General features: G+C 42.1%; 1 protein-coding gene across 1 annotated transcript in view; it reads right to left on the bottom strand.

Annotated features, from left to right (window-relative positions):
• The window catches only part of znrf1 (zinc and ring finger 1), a 36,002-nt gene that overhangs the window by 3,513 nt on the left and 5,272 nt on the right, over nt 1-27,217 (bottom strand). The window contains exons 2-3 of the mRNA XM_087797925.1: nt 6,983-7,078; nt 60-165 (exon numbers count right to left, since the gene is read on the bottom strand). Of these exons, the coding sequence (XP_087654051.1) occupies nt 60-165; nt 6,983-7,078 (202 nt within the window). The remainder of the gene's footprint in view (nt 1-59; nt 166-6,982; nt 7,079-27,217) is intronic.

The following is a 27,217-nucleotide window of genomic DNA, read 5'->3' as shown; positions in this document are numbered from 1 at the left end:
CAGGTGAGCCACAGGTGAGCCACAGGTGAGCCACAGGTGAGCCACTCGGACAGACTCACCTTTTGTGGTAGATGCAGAGGCACGGCAGTCTGGCGATGGTGTCTCCTTGCTGCAGCTCCTCCAGACAGATCACACATTCGCCGGCGTCCCTCGCCAACACGTCGTCTGCACGGAGACACACTTAAGTCCTACATCGGTGCACGAGTCCTCTACTGTCGCACGTATGGATCCAGACGACAAACATCAAAAAAGCTAAAGCTTAACAAAGTAGGTTCTTAACTACAGGATGTGATGCATCTCCACAAAGTGTCTAATAGTGACGACACTTTAAGTACGTCAGACACTTCACGTGTGTCGGACACTTTCTTTACGTATGTCAAACACTTCCTGAACGTCAGTCACTTTCTGTACTTAGGACACTTTCTTTACTTAGGACACTTTCTGGACTTAGGACACTTTCTGTACTTAGGACACTTTCTGGACTTAGGACACTTTCTGTACTTAGGACACTTTCTGGACTTAGGACACTTTCTGAACGTCAGACACTTTCTGTACTTAGGACACTTTCTGGACTTAGGAGACTTTCTGTACTTAGGACACTTTCTGGACTTAGGAGACTTTCTGTACTTAGGACACTTTCTGGACTTAGGACACTTTCTGAACGTCAGACACTTTATGTACTTAGGACACTATCTGTACCTAGGGCACTTTCTGTACTTAGGACACTTTCTGAACGTCAGACACTATCTGTACTTAGGACACTTTCTGAACGTCAGACACTTTATGTACTTAGGAGACTTTCTTTACATAGGACACTTTCTGTACTTAGGACACTTTCTGTACTAAGGACACTTTCTGTACTAAGGACACTTTCTGTACTTAGGACACTTTCTGTACTAAGGACACTTTCTGTACTAAGGACACTTTCTGAACGTCAGACACAGCTTTCTGTACTTAGGACACTATCTTTACGTCATAGTATGTTGGACACTTTTTGGGCCTTGGTCACTTTATGTCCTTAGGACAGGTGCTGTACTTGGTACAGTTTCTCTATTTGGACATTTTCTGAACGTTGGACATTTCACATACGACGGACACTTTCCGTACATAAGACACTTTCTGTATGTCAAAAACTTTCTGTACGTCAAAAACTATCTGTACGTCAAAAACTTTCTGTACTTAGGGCACTTTCTGTAAGTTGGACACTCTCTGTACTTGGTACACTTTCCATCGGAAATCTTCTCCCTAAAATGCCATATTTTACCACAGTAATCTTCAAAATATATATATATATAAGTTTAACGTTACATTTTTCTTACAATTCTATAATTAATTTTCATAAATGTTTCATTTTTTTTTATTATACACTGTTTTAAGCTAACAATAGTTTGCTTTAAGTATTTTTCACAAATGTTTTTTTTTTTACACTTTTTCTAAATTGATTTTTACATTTTCCCTTTTTGTGTGATTCTTAGTCTCGTAAGACCTGATGAGGCGACACTAATGACTTCACTCGCTCATCGAAAGTAACATTTCATGAGAACTGAGGCAGAAAATGAAGAAGTGGATCAGCATCCAGAGGTTGTAGCAGAGTTGAGTTGAAGGCAGAAATTGGGGCACACGAGGACGGGGGGGTGCAGACGGAGTAAGAGACAGAAACAAATGCTTCGACTGCAAATCAGCTCAGTTCCTCACGCAAACTCCCATAACCTCGTCTCGCGGCTCCGTCTTCTATTGTTCCTCCTATTCACGCCCGGCTACCAACACGCCCCGAAAACACCCCGATACTCGCGGAGAGCGACCATCGTTTGCTGCAGACAATGGATGAAGCAACACGAGAGTCTGAGCTTCACGTCAAAACACCGACACGATCCCCGTGAGTTCTGTCCGTGACCCGAAGGGACTTCAGCACAAGTGGAGCAGAATCATGCTGCGAAACCACTGGACATGGAGGTCGCCCAAGGTCGCGGACGACCGAGAGGAAGACGAGACGCTGAGATGATAAAGTTCTATCGTATGTTTGTCGATGGACAGAGATGTGGCCATAGGTGGGTTTAGTTGAAATAAAACCAATTTTTTTTTTGTTTAGTTATTCAATTCGAGACACATTTTATTGGAGCTTAATAAATCTACTTGAAGTGGTTTGTTTCTTTGTGTTGATTAGTTCTGTTATTTCTGAATAATTTTCTTTTTAACTGATTTATTCGGACTGTTTTTATGAGTAATATGTTTTTCCTGAATTATTCAAATCCTGGTAGAAAATATAAGGAGTAAAAAACGAATAAAAAAACAAACTCCAAACAGAGTGAACATTACCTAAAAAATAAAAACAAATTACTCTGTAAACTACAAACTATGAAAACTAACCCAAAAATAGAAATACTAACAAAAAACAAAAACAACAAAGAAAACGGAACAAATTACTTCAGAAAACATATGAAAGATTACCCCAAAATACTTCAATAATAAATAATTCTAAAAACAAGAAATATTACAAAAAACTGGAACAAATAAACCTCCAAAAACAAAGGTAGATTAAATATATATATATATATATATATATATATATATATATATATATATATTTATATATATATATATATATATATAATAAATCCCAAAACATGAAAAACATTACCTTAAAGAAACACTAGAGCAATTGAATTTCATATTGAATCACAGTCGACAGATGTGATGATGGAGGAGAGACAGACGTGATGATGGAGGAGAGACAGATGTGATGATGGAGGAGAGACAGACGTGATGATGGAGGAGAGACAGATGTGATGATGGAGGAGAGACAGACGTGATGATGTAGGAGAGACAGATGTGATGATGGAGGAGAGACAGATGTGATGATGGAGGAGAGACAGATGTGATGATGGAGGAGAGACAGACGTGATGATGGAGGAGAGACAGATGTGATGATGAAGGAGAGACAGATGTGATGATGGAGGAGAGACAGATGTGATGATGGAGGAGAGACAGACGTGATGATGGAGGAGAGACAGATGTGATGATGAAGGAGAGACAGATGTGATGATGGAGGAGAGACAGATGTGATGATGGAGGAGAGACAGACGTGATGATGGAGGAGAGACAGATGTGATGATGGAGGAGAGACAGACGTGATGATGGAGGAGAGACAGATGTGATGATGAAGGAGAGACAGATGTGATGACGGAGGAGAGACAGATGTGATGATGGAGGAGAGACAGATGTGATGATGGAGGAGAGACAGATGTGATGATGGAGGAGAGACAGATGTGATGATGAAGGAGAGACAGATGTGATGATGAAGGAGAGACAGATGTGATGATGGAGGAGAGACAGATGTGATGATGAAGGAGAGACAGATGTGATGACGGAGGAGAGACAGATGTGATGATGAAGGAGAGATAGACGTGATGATGGAGGAGAGACAGATGTGATGATGGAGGAGAGACAGATGTGATGACGGAGGAGAGACAGACGTGATGATGGAGGAGAGACAGATGTGATGATGGAGGAGAGACAGATGTGATGATGAAGGAGAGATAGACGTGATGACGGAGGAGAGACAGACATGATGACGGAGGAGAGACAGATGTGATGATGGAGGAGAGACAGATGTGATGACGGAGGAGAGACAGACGTGATGATGAAGGAGAGACAGACGTGATGACGGAGGAGAGACAGATGTGATGACGGAGGAGAGACAGATGTGATGATGGAGGAGAGACAGATGTGATGATGGAGGAGAGACAGACGTGATGATGGAGGAGAGACAGACGTGATGATGGAGGAGAGACAGACGTGATGACGGAGGAGAGATAGATGTGATGATGGAGGAGAGACAGACGTGATGACGGAGGAGAGACAGATGTGATGACGGAGGAGAGACAGATGTGATGACGGAGGAGAGACAGATGTGATGATGGAGGAGAGACAGACGTGATGATGAAGGAGAGACAGACGTGATGATGAAGGAGAGACAGACGTGATGATGGAGGAGAGACAGACGTGATGACGGAGGAGAGATAGATGTGATGATGGAGGAGAGACAGACGTGATGACGGAGGAGAGACAGATGTGATGACGGAGGAGAGACAGATGTGATGACGGAGGAGAGACAGATGTGATGATGGAGGAGAGACAGACGTGATGATGAAGGAGAGACAGACGTGATGATGAAGGAGAGACAGACGTGATGACGGAGGAGAGACAGATGTGATGACGGAGGAGAGACAGATGTGATGATGGAGGAGAGACAGATGTGATGATGGAGGAGAGACAGACGTGATGATGGAGGAGGGACAGACGTGATGATGGAGGAGAGACAGACGTGATGACGGAGGAGAGATAGATGTGATGATGGAGGAGAGACAGACGTGATGACGGAGGAGAGACAGATGTGATGACGGAGGAGAGACAGATGTGATGATGGAGGAGAGACAGATGTGATGATGGAGGAGAGACAGACGTGATGATGGAGGAGAGACAGACGTGATGATGGAGGAGAGACAGACGTGATGACGGAGGAGAGATAGATGTGATGATGGAGGAGAGACAGACGTGATGACGGAGGAGAGACAGATGTGATGACGGAGGAGAGACAGATGTGATGATGGAGGAGAGACAGATGTGATGACGGAGGAGAGACAGATGTGATGATGGAGGAGAGACAGACGTGATGATGAAGGAGAGACAGACGTGATGATGAAGGAGAGACAGACGTGATGACGGAGGAGAGACAGATGTGATGACGGAGGAGAGACAGATGTGATGATGGAGGAGAGACAGATGTGATGATGGAGGAGAGACAGACGTGATGATGGAGGAGGGACAGACGTGATGATGGAGGAGAGACAGACGTGATGACGGAGGAGAGATAGATGTGATGATGGAGGAGAGACAGACGTGATGACGGAGGAGAGACAGATGTGATGACGGAGGAGAGACAGATGTGATGACGGAGGAGAGACAGATGTGATGATGGAGGAGAGACAGACGTGATGATGAAGGAGAGACAGACGTGATGATGGAGGAGAGACAGACGTGATGATGGAGGAGAGACAGACGTGATGACGGAGGAGAGACAGACGTGATGACGGAGGAGAGACAGACGGGATGACGGAGGAGAGACAGACGTGATGATGGAGGAGAGACAGATGTGATGATGGAGGAGAGACAGACGTGATGACGGAGGAGAGACAGATGTGATGATGGAGGAGAGACAGACGTGATGATGGAGGAGAGACAGATGTGATGATGGAGGAGAGACAGACGTGATGACGGAGGAGAGACAGACGTGATGATGAAGGAGAGACAGACGTGATGATGGAGGAGAGACAGATGTGATGATGGAGGAGAGACAGACGTGATGATGGAGGAGAGACAGACGTGATGACGGAGGAGAGACAGACGTGATGACGGAGGAGAGACAGACGTGATGATGGAGGAGAGACAGACGTGATGACGGAGGAGAGACAGACGTGATGACGGAGGAGAGACAGACGTGATGATGGAGGAGAGACAGACGTGATGACGGAGGAGAGACAGACGTGATGACGGAGGAGAGACAGACGTGATGACGGAGGAGAGACAGATGTGATGATGGAGGAGAGACAGACGTGATGACGGAGGAGAGACAGACGTGATGATGAAGGAGAGACAGACGTGATGATGGAGGAGAGACAGACGGGATGACGGAGGAGAGACAGACGTGATGATGGAGGAGAGACAGACGTGATGATGGAGGAGAGACAGATGTGATGATGGAGGAGAGACAGACGTGATGACGGAGGAGAGACAGACGGGATAATCCTTCAGACAGGTATAAGGAGCTACAGTCACTGATTGACCTCTGACCTGCAGGTGGTCATAATGATAAGTGCAGCTAACGTTGTACACGCCGGACACATCCTGGTTGCCCGGCAACGATGAAAGATTGACAGCGCCAACGTCGTCCGGTCGCCCTTAGTGACTCTTTGATTGACATGAACTTGTCTTTCTGACGACTGTGCACATGTACTGCGAGTGTGTAGCTGCAGGTCACCTTGTCCCGGTGTGTGTGTGAGGTGTGTGTTGTGTGTGTGTGTGTGTGTGTTGTGTGTGTGTGTGTGTGTGTGTGTGTGTGTCACTAAGACAAACAAATAAAGAGCTGCAGGTTGATAGAGGGAATAATAACCAGCTGCTGCTGCTGCTGCTGCTGCTGCTGCTGCTCTGCAGTGAAAACGTTGTCGTCTCTCAACCATCACGACATGACTCGCTCATAATTGTCGCCTCATTACTCGTGTCCTCTTCATGAACAGTTTACACAGTAGCCATTAGCGCTGCTGTGGCCCTGAGAGGACCAGATGTTCATTGAACAGCTCTTCACCTCGGACTGGTCGGTGGTCGTAATGTAAAAGAGAGTCAGGAGTCGATTCACTGATGTGTGGATCGTGAGTTTGGATCATGGAGTCATGAGACGAGTCACGAGACGAGTCACGAGACGAGTCACGAGACGAGTCACGAGACGAGTCACGAGACGAGTCACGAGACGAGTCACGAGACGAGTCACGAGACGAGTCACGAGACGAGTCACGAGACGAGTCACGAGACGAGTCACGAGACGAGTCACGACACGAGTCACGAGACGAGTCACGAGAAGAGTCACGACACGAGTCACGAGTCACGACACGAGTCACGAGACGAGTCACGACACGAGTCACGACACGAGTCACGACACGAGTCACGACACGAGTCACGACACGAGTCACGACACGAGTCACGAGACGAGTCACGAGACGAGTCACGAGACGAGTCACGAGACGAGTCACGAGACGAGTCACGAGACGAGTCACGAGACGAGTCACGAGACGAGTCACGACACGAGTCACGACACGAGTCACGAGACGAGTCACGAGACGAGTCACGAGACGAGTCACGAGACGAGTCACGACACGAGTCACGACACGAGTCACGACACGAGTCACGAGACGAGTCACGAGTCACTCACCGTTGTAGGAGAGTCGAGGTTTGCTGAGACACATGATGAAGTGAACCTCCATCTCATTAGAGGCCACGGACTTGGAGCAGACAGGACACTTGAAACCTGGAAGACAACACAAGTTAGGACTTGCAGTTCAACTCTAGCGTGACTTGATAGTCCAACATGTCACTTGATTGTCAATCATGTCACTTGATTGTCAAACATTTCACTTGATAGTCAAACATTTCACTTGATTGTCTAAAATATAACGTGATAGACTTACATATCACTTGATAGACTTACATATCACTTGATAGACTAACATATCACTTGATAGTCAAAAAAGAATCTCAGTAGTCAAACATGTCACTTAGTAGTCTAACATGGTACTTGATAATCTAGCATATCACTTGATAGCCAAAAACATATCCCAATAGTCTAACATGTCACTTGATAGTCCAACATGTCACTTGATTGTCAAACATGTGACTTGATAGTCAAACATTTCACTTGATTGTCTAAAATATAACGTGATAGACTTACATATCACTTGATAGACTTACATATCACTTGATAGACTAACATATCACTTGATAGACTAACATATCACTTGATAGTCAAAAAAGAATCTCAGTAGTCAAACATGTCACTTAGTAGTCTAACATGGCACTTGATAATCTAGCATATCACTTGATAGCCAAAAACATATCCCAATAGTCTAACATGTCACTTGATAGTCCAACATGTCACTTGATTGTCAAACATGTGACTTGATAGTCAAATATTTCACTTGATTGTCTAAAACATAACGTGATAGACTTACATATCACTTGATAGACTAACATATCACTTGATAGACTAACATATCACTTGATAGTCAAAAAAGAATCTCAGTAGTCAAACATGTCACTTAGTAGTCTAACATGGCACTTGATAATCTAGCATATCACTTGATAGCCAAAAACATATCCCAATAGTCTAACATGTCACTTGATAGTCCAACATGTGACTTGATTGTCAAACATGTGACTTGATAGTCAAACATTTCACTTGATTGTCTAAAATATAACGTGATAGACTTACATATCACTTGATAGACTTACATATCACTTGATAGACTAACATATCACTTGATAGACTAACATATCACTTGATAGTCAAAAAAGAATCTCAGTAGTCAAACATATCACTTAGTAGCCTAACATGGCACTTGATAATCTAGCATATCACTTGATAGCCAAAAACATATCCCAATAGTCTAACATGTCACTTGATAGTCCAACATGTCACTTGATTGTCAAACATGTGACTTGATAGTCAAATATTTCACTTGATTGTCTAAAACATAACGTGATAGACTTACATATCACTTGATAGACTAACATATCACTTGATAGACTAACATATCACTTGATAGTCAAAAAAGAATATCAGTAGTCAAACATGTCACTTAGTAGTCTAACATGTCACTTGATAATCAAACAAGTCTCTTGATAGTCAAACATGTCACTTAATAGACAAATATGTCACACGATAGTCTAACATGTCACTTGATAGCCAAACATGTCACTTAATAGTCAAACATGTCTCTTGATAGTAAAACATGTCTCTTGATAGTCAAACATGTGACTTAATAGTCAAATATGTCACTTAATAATCAAATAAGTACCTTGATAGTCAAACGTGTTCACTAATAATCAAACGTGTAACTTCATAATCAAACATGTCACTTGATAGTCTAACATGTCACTTGATAGCCAAACATGTCACTTAATAGTCAAACATGTCTCTTGATAGTAAAACATGTCTCTTGATAGTCAAACATGTGACTTAATAGTCAAATATGTCACTTAATAATCAAATAAGTACCTTGATAGTCAAACGTGTTCACTAATAATCAAACTGTAACTTCATAATCAAACATGTCACTTGATAGTCTAACATGTCACTTGATAGTCTAACATGTCACTTGATAGTCACAAACACATTAACACACAGTCATACGATAACTCGTGGTCAGACTGCGATGGTCACATGACACAACAGTCCTGTCACTCAAACGCTGCAGCTGTCATCATAGATGTTCTTCTGTGTGGTCATAATTTTACGGCCCACTCTCCGGGTCACCTCTGAGGGTTCAACACAATATTGAGGACACGTCTCAGGAGTCTGCAGAACATGATTTCAAGGTCAGAGACCGTTGTGTTTGTTTACTCCTGAGCAACACACTTGTGCGACGCTGCCGAGCTCGTGAGCACAACACACGTCTGTCCATGTTTGGAAACAAGGATCCTGGAGCCTCAGCAGCAGCAGCAGCAGCAGCAGCAGCAGCAGCAGCAGCAGCAGCAGCAGCAGCAGCAGCTGACCCACTTCTACACTCTATTTTCAGAACCTCTGAAGGGAAGCAACTCCTCTGAGAGAAACACATGAGAGAAGAAGAAGAGAGAGGTCAAGGTTCAAGCATCCTGGACACATGTCTGTGTCTTTACCTGTGTGTTTGTGTGTGTCTGTACCTGTGTGTTTAGGTGTGTCTTTACCTGTTTTAATGTGTGTGTTTACCTGTGAGTTTGTGTGGATTTTCCTGTTTGTTTGTGTTTGTTTAACTGTTTGTGTGTGTGTCTTTACTTGTTTGTTTGGGTGTGTCTTTACCTGTGAGTTTGTGTTTGTCTTCACCTGTGTGTTTGCGTGTGTTTGTACCTGTGTGTCTTTATCTGTGTGTGTGAGTGTGACTTTACCTGTGTGTGTGTGTGTCTTTACCTGTGTGTTTGAGTGTGTCTTTACCTGTGTGTTTTTGTGTGTCTGTACCTGTGAGTTTGTGTGTGTCTTCACCTGTGTGTTTGTGTGTGTCTTCACCTGTGTGTTTGTGTGTGTACCTGTGTGTTTGTGTGTCTTTACCTGTGTGTTTGTGTGTCTTTACCTGTGTGTGTGTGTGTCACTGTGTGTCTTTACCTGTTTTTACGTGTGTGTGTTTACATGTTTGTGTTTGTGTGTGTCTGTACCTGTGTGTTTGTGTGTGTCTTTACATGTGTGTGTGTGTGACTTTACCTGTGTGTGTGTGTGTGTGTCTTTACCTGTGTGTCTTTCCCTGTTTGTATGTGTGTTTGTCTGTCTTAAACATGTGTGTTTGTGTCTGTGTGTGTCTTTACCTGCATGTTTGTGTGTGTATTTTACCACTGTGTTTCTTCACATTGTGTGTTTGTTTACCTGTGTGTGTTTGTGTGTCTTTACCTGTGTTTGTTTACCTGTTTGTGTGTCTGCAAATGTGAGTGTATTTGCATGTGTTGTGTGTTTGCATGTGTATGTGTTAGTATGTGTGTGTGTGTACGTGTGTTATGTGTGTGTGTGTTTGCACATTTGTTTTTGTGCATGTGTGTGTGTGTGTGTGTGTGTGTGTGTGTGTGTGTGTGTGTGTGTGTGTGTGTGTGTGTGTGTGTGTGTGTGTGTGTGTGTGTGTGTGTGTGTGTGGTACTATATTTCATATTCTGTCAGAGCAATAGTTCATATGGGGACAGACATAAAACAGAGGATGTGACGTGAATTAATAGTGATGGCGCCTCAGTGTGTGTTTGTTTGTGTGTGTGTGTGTGTGTGTGTGTGTGTGTGTGTGTGTGTGTGTGTGTGTGTGTGTGTGTGTGTGTGTGTGAGTGTGTGTGTGTCATTGTTTTAAGTGTGTGTCTCAGATCCACACACTTAAAACAATGCAGCAATGAGATTAATGTTTTGTGAACCCAGTTCTATGGCAGGGTTGTTGTTTTTAGCAGTAGAGAATTCAGTAACAAATGATGTAGTAGTAGAAGTATTAGTAGTACTATCAGTAGATAATACTCTTGCTCACTTTCCTCTTCCAGTAGTATTACTAACAAAAGGCGGGGTAATGCTACTATCAACTTAATAGTATTATACAAAGTTATCTGGTTGTTATTGTAGCAACTGATTGTAAATAGAGAACCGAAACATTATGACCAGCAGCATCCCAGCTAACTTAGTGGTGTGTGAGGAATGGAGCTGGTTCTGCAGACGTGTCTGAGCATCAAGTCATCCGGAGCAGATGCTGCTCAGACGGACCGGTCCGAGTCGTGGTCTGGATCTGCTGCCTCACCAGCTCCATCTTCTCCTGGATAAGATCTTCGTGAGATTCTTCGAAGCACAAACGCTGGTCATACGTGTCGGCGAACTAGTCGAGTGAAACATTTCTAGATGAAGCATCCGTATATTTCTCAGTCAAATACACACTTGATATACACATAACCAGAATCACTAGTACTTGTATACAATACTTGTTATTTGTTCAGTGGACTACCTTGTAGTACTAGACTAGCACTAGCAACAGGAGGAGTACTCCTGATCGTACTAGTAGAACGAACAACAGTAGACGTAATAGTACTAATATTTAGTTACAAAGTTCAACAGCTGTTGGTTGTCACTGTTTACTAATGTATGGTTTCAGTAGTAGAACCATGAGTATGTAGTATTAGTAGTAGAAGTTGTCTAGTTGTGCTAAAAGAAGTACTAGTGAGAGTAGAAGTTGTACTAGAGTGGAAGAATGCAGACGAGAGATGCAGACGTAGTACTAGGCGTAGAAGTAGTATTAGAAATTACGTATTGGTCGTTGTGGAAGTAGATCTAGAAAAATAAGTATCAAAATATATAGAAGTAAAATTAGCAGTGGAAGTAAAAGTAGTAGTAAAGGTGGAAGTAATAGATGCGGAAGTAGTACTACTAAATAAGTAGTAATAGAGGTAGTACTAGTTGTAGATTAAGTAATAGAAATAGAAGTAGTAGTAGACATGAAAGTAGTATTAGTAGTGGAATTAGTACTAAAGGAGTACTAGTGGAGAGTAGTACTAGAAGAAGTAGTAGCAGACATAGATGTAGTAATACTGGTGATAGAAGTAGAAGTAGTATGAGTAATGGATATAGAAGTACCAGTGGAAGTAGAAGTAGTACTGTTAGTGAAAGTAGTATTAGAAGAGTAGTGGAGAGTAGTACTAGAAGAAGTTGTTGCCGACATGAAGTAGTAATACTAGCAATAGAAGTAGAAGTACTAATAGTAATGGAAATTCAAGTCGTACCAGAAGTGGAAGTAGTAGATGCAGAAGTAGGACTACTAGTAGAAGTAGTTTGGTAGAAGTAATATGAGAAGTAAAACTCACTGTGGAAGTAGAGGTAGCACTAGATATGAAACAGTGGTGGAAGTAATAGATGCAGAAGTAATACTAGAAGTAGAAGTAGAATATTAGAAGTAGCTAGTAGTATTAAACAAAAGTAGTAGTAGGAGTGGATGTAGTAGTAGTACTATAAGTGGAAGTAACATAGTCGTAGTAGTACTAAAATAAGGAACTCGTTGTAGAAGTAAAAATAAAAGTAGTAGACAGGAGAGGGAGGAGATCCACGAAGTCTAGAAAAGGTTTATGACGATCGCAGTGATGCAGAAATCACAAGCATCCTGAGGGGGGCAGTAGAGAGAAGAGGCTGCTGCAACACAACAAAGATGGTGGCCGGTGCGATCCATCATCTCAGTCGGTCGACATGTTTCTTCAACCCTTCATCCGTCAATCATTATTATATAGTACTCCATCCATCATCTAGTCACCTGTGTGTGTCATGTGATCAGGTGACCCTGAGATCAAACCCTCTACACATCACAGCGATGGAGGAGGAGGGGGTCACGCCATGGGGTCACGCCATGGGGTCACGCCATGGGGTCACGCCATGGGGTCACGCCATGGGGTCACGCCATGGGGTCACGCCGCACCGTCAACCCGGGCGCACGGTTACGGATGAAAGCTGGTGCTGCACGTTCTGAAGAACGAGTAGAAAATCTTCAAACGCCGATGTTGACTTGCGAGCGCTCCCGGAGAGGATTACTGCTGCGGCGCGTGAAAGCCGACACTCGTAGGCGCGCCGTAACCGTCTGTAACCATGACGACCACGTCTCTAACTTCACTCCGTCAAATCATGACGACCGCCTCGCTGAAGGAGAAGACTCTGCTGAACACAAACTTTAAGATCTTAGATCAGGAGTGTAAGACGTCGTTGTTTTACTACAATCAAACTTTAAACTTACAGATTTCAAACTTATCACAAAACTTAATAATTGGTATTTGTTCAGTGGAGTACCTCGTAGTACTAGACTAGCACTAGCAACAATAGGAGTACTCCTGACTATCGTACAATTAGAACGAACAAGAGTAGAAGTAATAGTACTAATATTATAAGTTACAAAGCTCAACAGTTAGTTGGTTGTCACTGTTTACTAGTGTTTTGTAGTAGAACCAAGAGTATGTAGTATTAGTAGTAGAAGTAGTCTAGTTGCGTTAGTAATAGAAGTACTAGTGGAAGTAGAAGTTGTACTCGAGTGGAAGAACTAGATGCAGACGTAGTACTAGGCGTAGAAGTAGTACTAGAAATTACGTATTAGTCATTGAGGAAGTAGATCCAGAAAAAGTATCAAAAGATATAGAAGTAGAATTAATTGTGGAAGTGGAAGTAGTACTAAAGGTGGAAATAACAGATACGGAAGTAGTACTACTAATATAAGTAGTAATATAAGTAGTACTCGTTGTAGATTTAGTAGTAGAAATAGAAGTTGTAATAGACATACAAGTAGTACTAGAAGTGGAATTGGTACTAAAGGAGTAGTGGAGAGTACTACTAGAAGAAGTAGTAGCAGACATAGATGTAGTAATACTGGTGATAGAAGTAGAAGTATTATGAGTAATGGATATAGAAGTACCTGTGGAAGTAGAAGTAGGACTAGAAGTGAAAGTAGTACTAGAAGAGTAGTGGAGAGTAGTACTAGAAGAAGTAGTAGCCGACATGATGTAGTAATACTAGTAATAGAAGTAGAAGTAGTATTAGTAGTAGAAATTGAAGTACCAGTTGGAAATCGAAGTCGTACTAGAAGTGGAAGTAGTAGATGCAGAAGTAGGACTACTAGTAGAAATAGTTTGGTAGAAGTAATATGAGAAGAAGTACTCACTGTAGAAGTAGAGGTAGCACTAGAAATAGTAGTAGTGGTGGATGTAACGGATGCAGAAGTAATACTAGTATTAGAAGTAGAATATAAGAAGTAGCTAGTAGTAGTAAACAAAAGAACTAGTAGGAGTGGATGTAGCAGCAGTACTATAAGTGAAAGTAGTATAGTAGAAGTAGTACTGAAATTAGTACTTGTTGTAGAAGTAAAAATCAAAGTAGTAGACAAGAGAGAAAGGGAGGAGATCCAAGAATTATTAACAATAATAATTATAATTATAATATTCAAAAACATCTTTTAAGGCTTTAAACTCAAAGTAAGAAAGTTTAAACCTCTGCACACACAGACTCAGATAAGAAGGTAAAACTCCACTAAAGATAAGAAAACTCTCCAAGAGTAACTCAAAACACCGTCGCTTGCATCAAAACACACGACGGCGTCGCAATCAAACGCCGCCGTCGCTCGGAAGAGACGATCCGTCTCCATGGGAACAAGAGAACGAGTGGAGCGAGTGGACCTGAGAGGAAGAGTTTGGTAACAACATGGAGGAGACGAGGCGGGAGATCGTCCAGTGTTGTGTATCTGTGTGTGTGTGGAGGGGGGGGGGGGGTCTCTACCCTCGTCATCGTCGTCAAGGGTTACCTAAGGTTGTTTACCCCGACAAACTCCCAGGATGCTCAATCAAGCCCAGAGCGTCTCTCCTGCCGATCAGCACCAGCTGCTGTGCGTCTATAAGTGTCGTTTGGACCCACGTTCCCGGGAGTCTCGCGTGGATTTCCAGGAGACACTTGGACACCAAGTACTAGCAAATACTAATGCCTCAGTATTTGAAGTACTAGTCTCGCAATTAAACCGGGGCCCTGCAAGTCAGGTGCATCTGGCCCCGGCGGTCCTTGAAGGTCAGACTCGAGAGTGTAGGGGTGGCAGCGTTCGTTCCTGGAGTTCTCCAGGGAACCGTCTTTGCAACATTTTCATCCGGGACTGGAACATATTTTCGATGTGTATCACGACAAAACTGTTTGTCTCGCGGGTTCATCTGCTCATATGGGCTTCCAAGCATTTCATCTTATGGCGCTTGAGTCGACTTTCATTCGATTCTTCACCAGGATTACAAACGTTCGACTTGTATTTAACAACAGATTTCCTTTAATCATGCATCACTTCAGGGACGCCTGGTTCCACCGGACCGGAGCGTTTAAAAGCATTCACTGCCGCCGTCCTGCTGGGAGAACGACAACAAGCTCGGCACAGTATATAAATAGTAACACTTGTTTTTTTTCTCTCTCTCTTTGTGTGGAGAGATGAAGGACAAAAACATTTACTTCAATGTTTGGACTTAAAGTAGCTGCATACTAATTCAAAGTATTTGGTTTTTCAGGAAGAAGCCCAGAGAACAAGTTGTGATACATCTTGTAGTCAATATATCACAATATTTTGCAATCGATATATTGCATACAATGATATATTGCATACAATGATATATTGCGATATTAAACATACTTAAGGATAATGATATACATTAACATACACATTTATGGTATATCTTATAAAACAATATTGATAAACATCACTCATATCGATGTATCCCGATGAATATCTAAACCTATATATAGTGTACATATATGTATATATATATGTATATATACATATATATATATATATATATGTATATATATCAACTAACACATATAACACATTTAAGAGGTGTGTATTGTCAAGAATCTGGCGATACGATAAGAATTACAATACAGGGTCAACGATACGTTATATCGTGATAGTGTAGTAACAAGTATATATGTGTAGTATTGTCCAGTACTTGACTCTGGTGTTGTGATAGTGTAGTAAAAAGTATATATGTGTAGTATTGTCCAGTACTTGACTCTGGTGTTGTGATAGTGTAGTAACAAGTATATATGTGTAGTATTGTCCAGTACTTGACTCTGGTGTTGTGATACTGTAGTAACAAGTATATATGTGTAGTATTGTCCAGTACTTGACTCTGTCGTTGTGATAGTGTAGTAACATGTATATATGTGTAGTATTGTCCAGTACTTGACTCTGATGTTATGATAGTGTAGTAACAAGTATATATGTGTAGTATTGTCCAGTACTTGACTCTGGTGTTGTGATAGTGTAGTAACAAGTATATATGTGTAGTATTGTCCAGTACTTGACTCTGGTGTTGTGATACTGTAGTAACAAGTATATATGTGAAGTATTGTCCAGTACTTGACTCTGGTGTTGTGATAGTTTAGTAACAAGTATATATGTGTAGTATTGTCCAGTACTTGACTCTGGTGTTGTGATACTGTAGTAACAAGTATATATGTGTAGTATTGTCCAGTACTTGACTCTGGTGTTGTGATACTGTAGTAACAAGTATATATGTGTAGTATTGTCCGGTACTTGACTCTGGTGTTGTGATAGTGTAGTAACAAGTATATATGTGCAGTATTGTCCAGTACTTGACTCTGGTGTTGTGATAGTGTAGTAACAAGTATATATGTGTAGTATTGTCAAGTACTTGACTCTGGTGTTGTGATAGTGTAGTAACAAGTATATATGTGTAGTATTGTCCAGTACTTGACTCTGGTGTTGTGATACTGTAGTAACAAGTATATATGTGTAGTATTGTCCAGTACTTGACTCTGGTGTTGTGATACTGTAGTAACAAGTATATATGTGTAGAATTGTCCAGTACTTGACTCTGGTGTTGCAGAATTTACAGACAACATGACAAAGTCGTAACTGCTTTCATTTGTTTTCAAACCAAAATATGTCCAAACATCAGCTTTAAAAGCTGCTGGAGTCACTGTATCCTCTCAACCCCAGTCATCACAGGGATCTTGATGGATTTCGGTGATGACTGCTGTGATCTAGTGGTCGGAGGTTTAATTGCAACACAAAAATGAAAGACACAGTGAATATTTGCATGTTAATTTTATATTTAAAAAAAATGTAATTATTATATATATATATATATAGCGAGAGAGAGAGAGAGAGAGAGAGAGAGAGAGAGGGAGAGAGAGAGAGAGAGAGAATCCAGGAGAGTCCAGAACTCTACTAGTAGAGATTGGAATTCCACAAGTATCTCTACTAGTTCATACGTAAAATGTCAAATGACTTCATGTTTTAGATATCTGATAACCCCCTGTTAATACACATTGTAACATGTTTTTCTTGCACAGATGTCAAACATGCTATATACTACTCACTATTTTTACTCAACAATGGTAGCCCTAGTTACCCTCACTAACATCTACATCTACATACATAACCCTACATAAATAGTAACCCTACTGCGAGTACACACATTCAATACTCCGATCCCAATTCACTAGAAGAATTACAATCTCAACTAGTAGAGTTCCGGACTCTCCTGGATTCCAGTCTCTATTGTGACGCTCAGACGCTCAGACGCTCAGACGCTCAGACGCTCAGACGCTCAGACGCCCGTCAGACTCTCGCATCTGGTGAGTTCCGAAGGAAAAGACCGAGGATACGCTGTAGCGCCACGGTCGTCACGGCAACGAAAACTCATTCCCGAAGCTGAATGGACATCATCGCCCTCGGCTGAGGCTCGTTCTTCGACGTATGCTAAGTTCCCTCGTCCTCAGCAGCTCTCCGGGATCAGCCATGCGGAGGAATCCGGGATACATCGCGCTGACCTATATTCCTGAATCACGTTCATTGGCACAGATGTTCCTCCTCTTCCTCCTCTTCCTCCTCATCCTCCTCCTCCTCCTCCTCTTCCTCCTCTTCCTCCTCCTCTTCTTCTTCCTCTTCCTCTTCCTCTTCCTCATCCTCTTCCTCCTCATCCTCCTCTTCCTCCTCCTCTTCCTCCTCTTCCTCCTCTTCCTCCTCATCCTCCTCATCCTCCTCTTCCTCCTCATCCTCCTCCTCATCCTCATCCTCATCCTCCTCTTCCTCCTCATCCCCCTCATCCTCCTCCTCCTCTTCCTCCTCTTCCTCCTCATCCTTCCCTTCCTCCTCATCCTCCTCTTCCTCCTCTTCCTCCTCATCCTCCTCTTCCTCCTCATCCTTCCCTTCATCCTTTTCCTCCTCTTCCTCCTCCTCCTCCTCTTCCTCTTCCTCCTCCTCTTCCTCCTCTTCCTCCTCCTCCTCCTCCTCCTCCTCCTCATCCTCCTCCTCATCCCGCCGTCTTTGTGTTTACAAACCCACCGCAGCCACAACAGACAGCTGTGGCGACGGAACCGTGTCCTTGTGTGGCCCTCGACGTCCATCATTCATCGGCGCCGTTGTTGCGAGCTGTCGGAAGACATGTGGGAGGGCGGAGGAAAGATTTATTCCCGAGTGTAACGTCGTCTCCTCCCGACTCCTTCGACGGAACATTGATAGGCATTTAGCGTCGTGTCGGACATCAATCTGCCAGTTAACCTCGGCCTCTGTTATTAGCCGGCTAGCTTACACGGGTCGTGTGCCGTGTCTTAAATCACTCCTCTAAGTGCACTGCTTTACAGTACGCACACTGGAAATGCAGACAGTGTAGTACTGTCTCAAATCAAACTCTACTGCTACACACTTACAGTGTAGTACTGTCTCAAATCAAACTCTACTGCTACACACTTACAGTGTAGTACTGTCTCAAATCAAACTCTACTGCTACACACTTACAGTGTAGTACTGTCTCAAATCAAACTCTGCTGCTACACACTTACAGTGTAGTACTGTCTCAAATCAAACTCTGCTGCTACACACTTACAGTGTAGTACTGTCTCAAATCAAACTCTACTGCTACACACTTACAGTGTAGTACTGTCTCAAATCAAACTCTACTGCTACACACTTACAGTGTAGTACTGTCTCAAATCAAACTCTGCTGCTACACACTTACAGTGTAGTACTGTCTCAAATCAAACTCTACTGCTACACACTTACAGTGTAGTACTGTCTCAAATCAAACTCTACTGCTACACACTTACAGTGTAGTACTGTCTCAAATCAAACTCTACTGCTACACACTTACAGTGTAGTACTGTCTCAAATCAAACTCTGCTGCTACACACTTACAGTGTAGTACTGTCTCAAATCAAACTCTACTGCTACACACTTACAGTGTAGTACTGTCTCAAATCAAACTCTACTGCTACACACTTACAGTGTAGTACTGTCTCAAATCAAACTCTACTGCTACACACTTACAGTGTAGTACTGTCTCAAATCAAACTCTGCTGCTACACACTTACAGTGTAGTACTGTCTCAAATCAAACTCTACTGCTACACACTTACAGTGTAGTACTGTCTCAAATCAAACTCTACTGCTACACACTTACAGTGTAGTACTGTCTCAAATCAAACTCTACTGCTACACACTTACAGTGTAGTACTGTCTCAAATCAAACTCTGCTGCTACACACTTACAGTGTAGTACTGTCTCAAATCAAACTTTACTGCTACACACTTACAGTGTAGTACTGTCTCAAATCAAACTCTACTGCTACACACTTACAGTGTAGTACTGTCTCAAATCAAACTCTACTGCTACACACTTACAGTGTAGTACTGTCTCAAATCAAACTCTACTGCTACACACTTACAGTGTAGTACTGTCTCAAATCAAACTCTACTGCTACACACTTACAGTGTAGTACTGTCTCAAATCAAACTCTGCTGCTACACACTTACAGTGTAGTACTGTCTCAAATCAAACTCTACTGCTACACACTTACAGTGTAGTACTGTCTCAAATCAAACTCTACTGCTACACACTTACAGTGTAGTACTGTCTCAAATCAAACTCTACTGATACACACTTACAGTGTAGTACTGTCTCAAATCAAACTCTACTGCTACACACTTACAGTGTAGTACTGTCTCAAATCAAACTCTACTGCTACACACTTACAGTGTAGTACTGTCTCAAATCAAACTCTACTGCTACACACTTACAGTGTAGTACTGTCTCAAATCAAACTCTGCTGCTACACACTTACAGTGTAGTACTGTCTCAAATCAAACTCTACTGCTACACACTTACAGGAAATGACTCGACAGCTTCTACTACTTTTTAACGATGATTGAAACCAGTCGTTAAAACTTTATCGCCAATACTTGACAGAGCTTTTCTGCAATTGAAACACGTTATTAAGTTGTGTTTCATTGTGTTATTACTGTTGTCGTGTTGTTTTGTTGTAAAATGACTGTCATCATCATGATGGACAGTAGTTTGTCCAGAGATCTCTTCTCACCAGTTAGTCCAGCTTCAACCACTGAGCTCCTGATCATGATGTAGACACTTGGACACATTCCAGCCCCAACACACCACAGCATAGAACACTGGTCTCCACAGTCTGGTAGAACATCCAGAGGAGCTTCCTGCAGATGTTCAATGATCCTCCTCAGAAAGTACAGTCTACTCTCAACTTTCTCATGGTCTGTGTTTCAGGACCAGTTTGCTGTCCAGCCACAGTACAGTCCAGAGGTACTTATAGTTGTCAAATATCTCCACCTCATCGCCCTTGATGGACACTGGACGTGGTTTTTGTCCTGGACCTCTTGTTTACCATAACTACATCTTGTTTACCATAACCACACCCACTCTGCTGTGATTGGTCAAAAATCGTGGTTTGTCACCGTTCGTCATCAATACCGGAAGTCTGCACCTCGAAGGGACTTGTTGCATAAACAAAGCGGGGGCGTGATCACAGCTGGCTGGAGGAGGAGTGAAGCCATTATTACGTCCTAATGGACTCTCGTAACCTCTCGTTCGCCCAGATTTCAGAGCAACTTTATAAAGTAATAAGTTGAAAACATGGTCATGATGAGGAACTCACTGCATCTTGGAGAGAAATATTCTACATCTAAGAGAGTCAGCAACTATCTCCACCTCGTCGCCCTCTGATGGACACTGGGAGTGTTTTTTGTCCTGGACCTCCCGAAGTCCAAGACCAGCTCCTTGGTCTTTGAGGTGTTCAGCTGCGAGTGGTTCCTCTCACTCCAGTCCATAAAAATGGATATAGTTTTCCTTTTGTTTGAATACTTCATTTATCTACTCGACGAGTCATCAAGCAGTATTTTGTAAACAAGTCTATCTCAACGGCAAGAGTTTACCACGTTTGTTTTAAAATACAGTTGTTTTCTTTTTGCTGGATTCCCAATGTATCCATTTTTTTTAAAGTTTTAACAGTCTAATGACACTTCTTTGTCTTGTCTGTCCCCCTTGGTAGCTGGGACAGAGCCAGCCCTCTGCCTCAGGTTCCGACTCTTCGCTCCTGACGACGACACGTAACAAGGTTGCTGAGTAATTGCTCTGCGCCTCAGATGGGTGAGTGACCTCTGGTGACACGGATTACTCGCAGCTTTGTGGTTCACGCCAGTTCATCAGGTTTAGGCCAACTGTGCGCACGTGTGAGTCGGAGAGGATTAGCTTTTTTCCTGTAGCGCTCGCGCGCTCTGGCCTCAGATGCACGACAGTTTGGCACTTGTTGTGCGTCGGAAACAACTGTTGCACGACTTGTAAATGCAAATATGAACCTTTGAAACATGACCTTCAACACAACGTGCTAATGCTAACAGGCTGGTGGTGCAGCCGAGGATGGATCGTAGAACTTGGTCAACGTGATCGTACACTTCTTTAGATGCGAACTAATGACAACACAACGTCCAGGACACACAACAACAGCATCTCTTAAACAACAACACAACCACTGATGCCTTCAAGGAACCTGGACAACACTAGGACAGAAATATCTTAGCAACGTCAAACAGAAAAGTAACTTATGACTAACAAATGATGTGTTGATAATAAGTGTGTTGAATAGATGTGTGACTCTATTGTATATCAGTGTGTGTTTGTTTGTACAAAACTCTATATTCATTGAAATATTGACATTAGAAAGTGATCGTAAGCCACGCCCACTTTCTAGGGATGAAATCTTGTTGACCATGACGACACCACTCTGCTATGATTGGTCACACATCGAGGTTTGTCAACAAGAGTCATCAATACCATAAGTCTGCAACTCCAAGGGACTTGTTGTATAAACAAAGCTGGCAGGTGTGATTACAGCTGGCTGGAGGAGTGTAACCTCTCGTTCACCCTGATTTCAGAGAAACTTTATAAAGTAATAAGTTGAAAACATGGTCATGATGAGGAACTTAGTGCATCTTGGAGAGGAAGATTCAACATCTAAGAGAGTCAGGAGGGTTCGAATTTCATTAGTTGACCTTTAATTGAGCGTTTTTTGATTTTTTTGGCACCTTAAAATGTCCGTTATAAAAAAGGTAGTCAAGCATGACTCTGATCTGCAGGTTGAATAATCAAAGTCAGATGATAAAGTTGATCTTTTTGACATATTGACAATAAGGAACTTTGATGATGGACTTGTTGTCGAGTCAGTGTCAGTGTTTGTAGCTGCTGTGGTAGAACTTGAAACATTCCTGAACTGAAAGTAAACTGATTTATTGATGTGAAACATTGAACAACTAGTCTTTGAAATCAAGTCAAATCACTTTCTAACTCCAGAAACACTCGACGTCTCACTCCCTCTCAGGGAACTCGTCGCTGTAGCTGGTCAACACTGACCGAAGACGAGATGTTTGAAGTCAAAATCAAACCCTTTCAAACTCTCAGACCAAGTCACAGCGCGTCTGATTCAAACACTCAAATCATGGCTCGGATAAACGATCGAGCGGTGAAGTGACCCGCGTCAGCAGCCGCCTGTCGCCGCCACGGAAATCTATTAGAGCAGTCGATGAACACGAGTGTTTAAAATGCTTATCCGGTTTGTTGACGGCAGCGAGGGAATTTGAGGCTTAGTTGGGCAGGATTTAAACCCTTTGGTGTTGACGGTGTATTGAGTGAGCCGACGTCCAATTGAGATGTGATGTCAATAAAGACGGAGGGAGGTGGAAGGACCGGGGATGGATGAAGCATCTGGAAACGCACTTTTGTTCACGACTCTGTGAACACACTTTGAACTTAGATCGACTGAAAATCTGGACTTGTTTATTGTTTATAATCTGTGCATCTGCCAGTGTTGAAGATAAATCAACTACAACTTCAATTCTGTTTTTCTATGGAGCACTTTTGACTACAGAACACCAGGAAAAATGAATAAATATAAATAATTATGAGCTCAAAATGACTGCCATGAATTGCTCTGTCTTTGGACTAAGCCTGATTTTCTTTCTTTTTGGCCTTATTCGTCCAAAAAGGAAGTAAACGATTCTACCTTATTACTGGGCCTCCCACGTTTTTAAAATACTTTTAGCCCTAAGCAGCTTCTGCGTCATTTAAAGTGAAAATTCAATATTTTAATGTACATTTCTGAGCCTTTGCATTTTTTATTCAAAACACTTTTCACTATTTGGTATCTTACAATAATCCCCGGGCAACGGCGGGTATTTCGGCTACTTTTTAAAGGTCAACTAATGTGAAAACTCTCTTGACTCACGCACATGTTACAAATGCTAAATCTTCCTCTCCAAAATACAGTAAGTTCCTCATCATGACCATGTTTTCAACTTGTTACTTTTGAAGTTCATCGGAAATCTGGACGAAGGAGAGGTTACGAGAGTGGGGTTCATTATGACGTAATAATGGCTTTACTCCTCCTCCAGGAAGCTGTAATCACGGGCGCTTTGTTTATTCAACAAGTCCCATGGAGGTGGAGACTTCCTGGATTGATGAGGCGCAGTGACAAACATTGACGATTGACCAATCACAGAAGAGTGGGCGTGGTTATGGTCAACAATATTTTACCTCCAGAAAATCAAACTGTTCTCAGTGGGCGGGGCTTAAGATCATTTTCTAATGTCAATGTTTAAATGAAAAGAGAGTTTTGTCCAAACACACACTGATGATCCAATAGAGTCAACATATATTTAAGACACACTTAAATCAATACTTTAGGTAAAAGTCCTTTCAAGTGTCCTTTTATCAGCACCATCATGATCCTCCGACACCATGTGACGCATGCTTCTGTTCAATATTAATAATAATGCTTCGATATTAGCCGCGTTAGCTTCTCTGTGTCGACACAACAAGGAGGTAGTAATGACTCCAGCGATCACGAGTCAATCACCCGGGGGGGGCGGGGGGGGCACCAGTCCACTAAAAGCTTCCTGTGAATCCGCCCGCTCGTGTCAACACGACGCGCGACCTTCATCCAGCGTCAATATGATGTGACGACAAGTTTGTTCTCGTTCACTTGTTTACCAGACGCCGTTCGTCAGGAGAACATTTGAAAGATCATGTGAGACGGCGATTCACAGGAAAACACACGAGGCAGACATGACTAATCGAGTCGTGCTCCGGAGAATGTGTGGACGACGTGTCTGAGAAATATCAATGATCATGTGATGAGTTATTATTTGGAACCGCCTATGAAAACAGTAGAACAAACATGAACCTTATGTGAGGAAAGGAAGGGGAGTTATTTAAGAAATATAGTAAGTAAGTAAGTAAGTAATATTTATTTATATAGCGCTTTTCGAGACCAGGGTCACAAAGCGCTTAGACAATCAAAACAATACTCAAAAAAGTACATACTTTAAAGATCAAGATAATACTGAGAACAACACAGGAGTTCGAGTAATTCAAGGAAAAGCCTGAACAAATAGAAACGTTTTAAGATGTTTCTTAAAAGAGTCAGTAGATCCATCAAGAGCAAAGAGAGAGAAGATCGTTCCAAAGCTTAGGAGCAACAGTCTGAAAAGATTTCTCTCCTCTGGTCCTGAGCCGTGTGCGAGGAACCATAAGTAGATTCTGATCCACAGACCTCAGAGCCCGAGCTGGGGTGTAAGGCTGGATCAGATCACTGATGTAAGGAGGAGCCTGACCATGAATAGCTCTGAAAGTAAGAACCAGAATTTTAAAGTTTATCCTGAAAGAAACTGGAAGCCAGTGAAGAGTATTAAGGATCGGAGAAATGTGAGTTCTTCTACTAGAGCGAGTCAGAATTCTCGCTGCAGAGTTCTGAATCAACTGCAGTCGAGACAGATCCTTCTTGTTAAGACATGAAAACAAACTGTTACAATAGTCCAGACGAGAAGAAACAAACGCATGGATTACAAGCTCCAGATCATGTTGTGACAACATTTTCCTAAGTTTAGAGATTTTTCTCAGTTGAAGGAAACAGTTTGTGGTCAGTTTTCTGCAGTGTTGAACCAGAGACATGTCTTTATCAAATACAACACCCAGGTTTCTCAGGCTCAGTTTGACAGACTGACCTAAGTCACCCAAGTACTGACTCAACCCTGGAACCTTATCATCAGGAGCAATCACCAGTGTTTCAGTTTTGTCCACATTTAGCTGTAAAGTGTTTTCACTCAGCCATTGTTTGATTTCTAGCAAACAATTGACTAAGCTGTTCAGCCTCTGGGGCTCAGTTGGATCAAAAGAGCAGTAGAGCTGGATGTCATCAGCAAAAATGTGATAAGAAATATGAAGAAAATTACACTAAAAGAAGTAAAAGAAGATAATTTAACTATTGTTACGCAACTATTTCTTAATGGCTGATTCCGAAACAATGTGTGGATTTTTTTGTTAACAACAAAATTAGCTTTAGTTCGGTTTATTTTTAAATAAATACACAATTTAAGGATAGTTTTTCATTTTTGATGCTGAGTGAAGACACAATACATGATACTAACATGACCAACAATTGAAATGTGAGGATATTAGTAATCACTCTGTGTTTGCGTGGGTTTACTCTGGGTACTTAGGTTTCCATGTACTTGTGTACTTGTGAGTACAGAGGTTGATGACTTATGTCCCATAGGTGGGAGTGTATGAATGATTACAGATACTTTGACTTTGATACTCTGTTCTGAACGATCCTTTTTTTCAATAATATTTGTATAATATAAATTCTAACAAAAATAAAATAGAAAATCTTCGATGTTTCAACTTTGGTACATTTCTAGTTGAAAAAACATCACAACATCATTTACAATCATTACACACAACCATTCACACACACATTCATACCGATGGACAATTTCCCCAAAAGTTCTCAATCGACCTCTGTATGTTTTTTGGACTGTGGGAGGAAACCGGAGTGCCCGGAGTAAACCCACGCCACACGGGAAGAACATGCAACCTCCTCACAGGAAGGTTGTCTCGGCCTGGAAGTGAACCAACAACCTTCTTACTGTGAGGCGATCACACGATAGTACTGCCGCACTATGAAATATATAAATAAATACCGCAAAATTCCAAATTGGGTCCAATTAGAGAAAATGTTCAATATAAAAAAACATTATAATTTGGTTCAACAAAATGGGAAGTGCAGTAAAAACACGTCAGTTACTCCAACAGTTACTGAGGGGCAGACGAAGTCATTGCAGTTTTAGTTTGTTATATCCTGAGTATTTATCTCTGCACATAAAACCCTGTTTGTAGGTGTTACTGAAAATCATCTCCAGTAACCGTGTGTTTTTTTTCCCTTCATCGGGTATTTTTATCTTCAAGTTCCGATCAAGAGTGAGTCCGTCTAAGAAGATCGAAATGTTCTGACGCTCGGTACTACTGAAGCAGTTCAATCGAGTTCAATACCAAACCCTACCACTGCCTCTCGCCCCTAGTAGCTGGGACAAAGAGCTCATTAAACCTGTGGAAGTAAGTAAGTAAGTAAGTCATTTGTATTTATACTTTTCTTGTATTTATACTTATACGCTTTTCCAGACCAGGGTCACAAAGCACTTAAACAATCAAAACAATACTCAAAAAAGTATATACTTTAAAGGTCAAGATAACACTGAGAACAACACAGGACTACTAAGTACTAATACAAAATAAATGACTTGTAGAAATAACTAGTCTACAGTGTGCATAGACAGTAGTGTTTCGAGTCTTTCACTGTTTTTAAATGGAAATAAAATATAAAATTAACATTTTTCCAACTATATTGTTTAAAGGGTTTTTTTCTCACACTACACACCTGCAAGGATAAATGCTTCCTGAAACTTCATTCATGTAACAGAAGTACTTCAACATTTTTGTAAGTACTTATTGTTCCGTCTGTGATTCAGTCCCGAGTGTTTCGTGGACCAAAAATAAAGAGAATCGAGCCGGTTGAATGTGAATGATTCATCGACTCATTCACGCTCTTGAATAAAGCATCGGGGGGGGGTTTGATTTATCCGCCCCTGCTGGACTGATGCGACCTCCGCCTTCGTGGAGGACGGATGGACGGATGGATGGATGGATGGATGGAAGGATGGATGGACGGATGGAAGCCACGGTCGCGCTCGTGAAGCTGCCTCGCAAAAAAACCCGTCTGATTTAGGAGAAGCACCTCGTGAGGAAGCAGGAAAATCT

This window comes from Callionymus lyra, chromosome 8, assembly GCF_982586985.1.
Source record: "Callionymus lyra chromosome 8, fCalLyr1.hap1.1, whole genome shotgun sequence".
In the NCBI taxonomy this organism is placed as follows: domain Eukaryota; kingdom Metazoa; phylum Chordata; class Actinopteri; order Syngnathiformes; family Callionymidae; genus Callionymus; species Callionymus lyra.
Note: the sequence above shows the minus strand (reverse complement) of the source record. Positions and strands in the feature narration are given on the sequence as shown.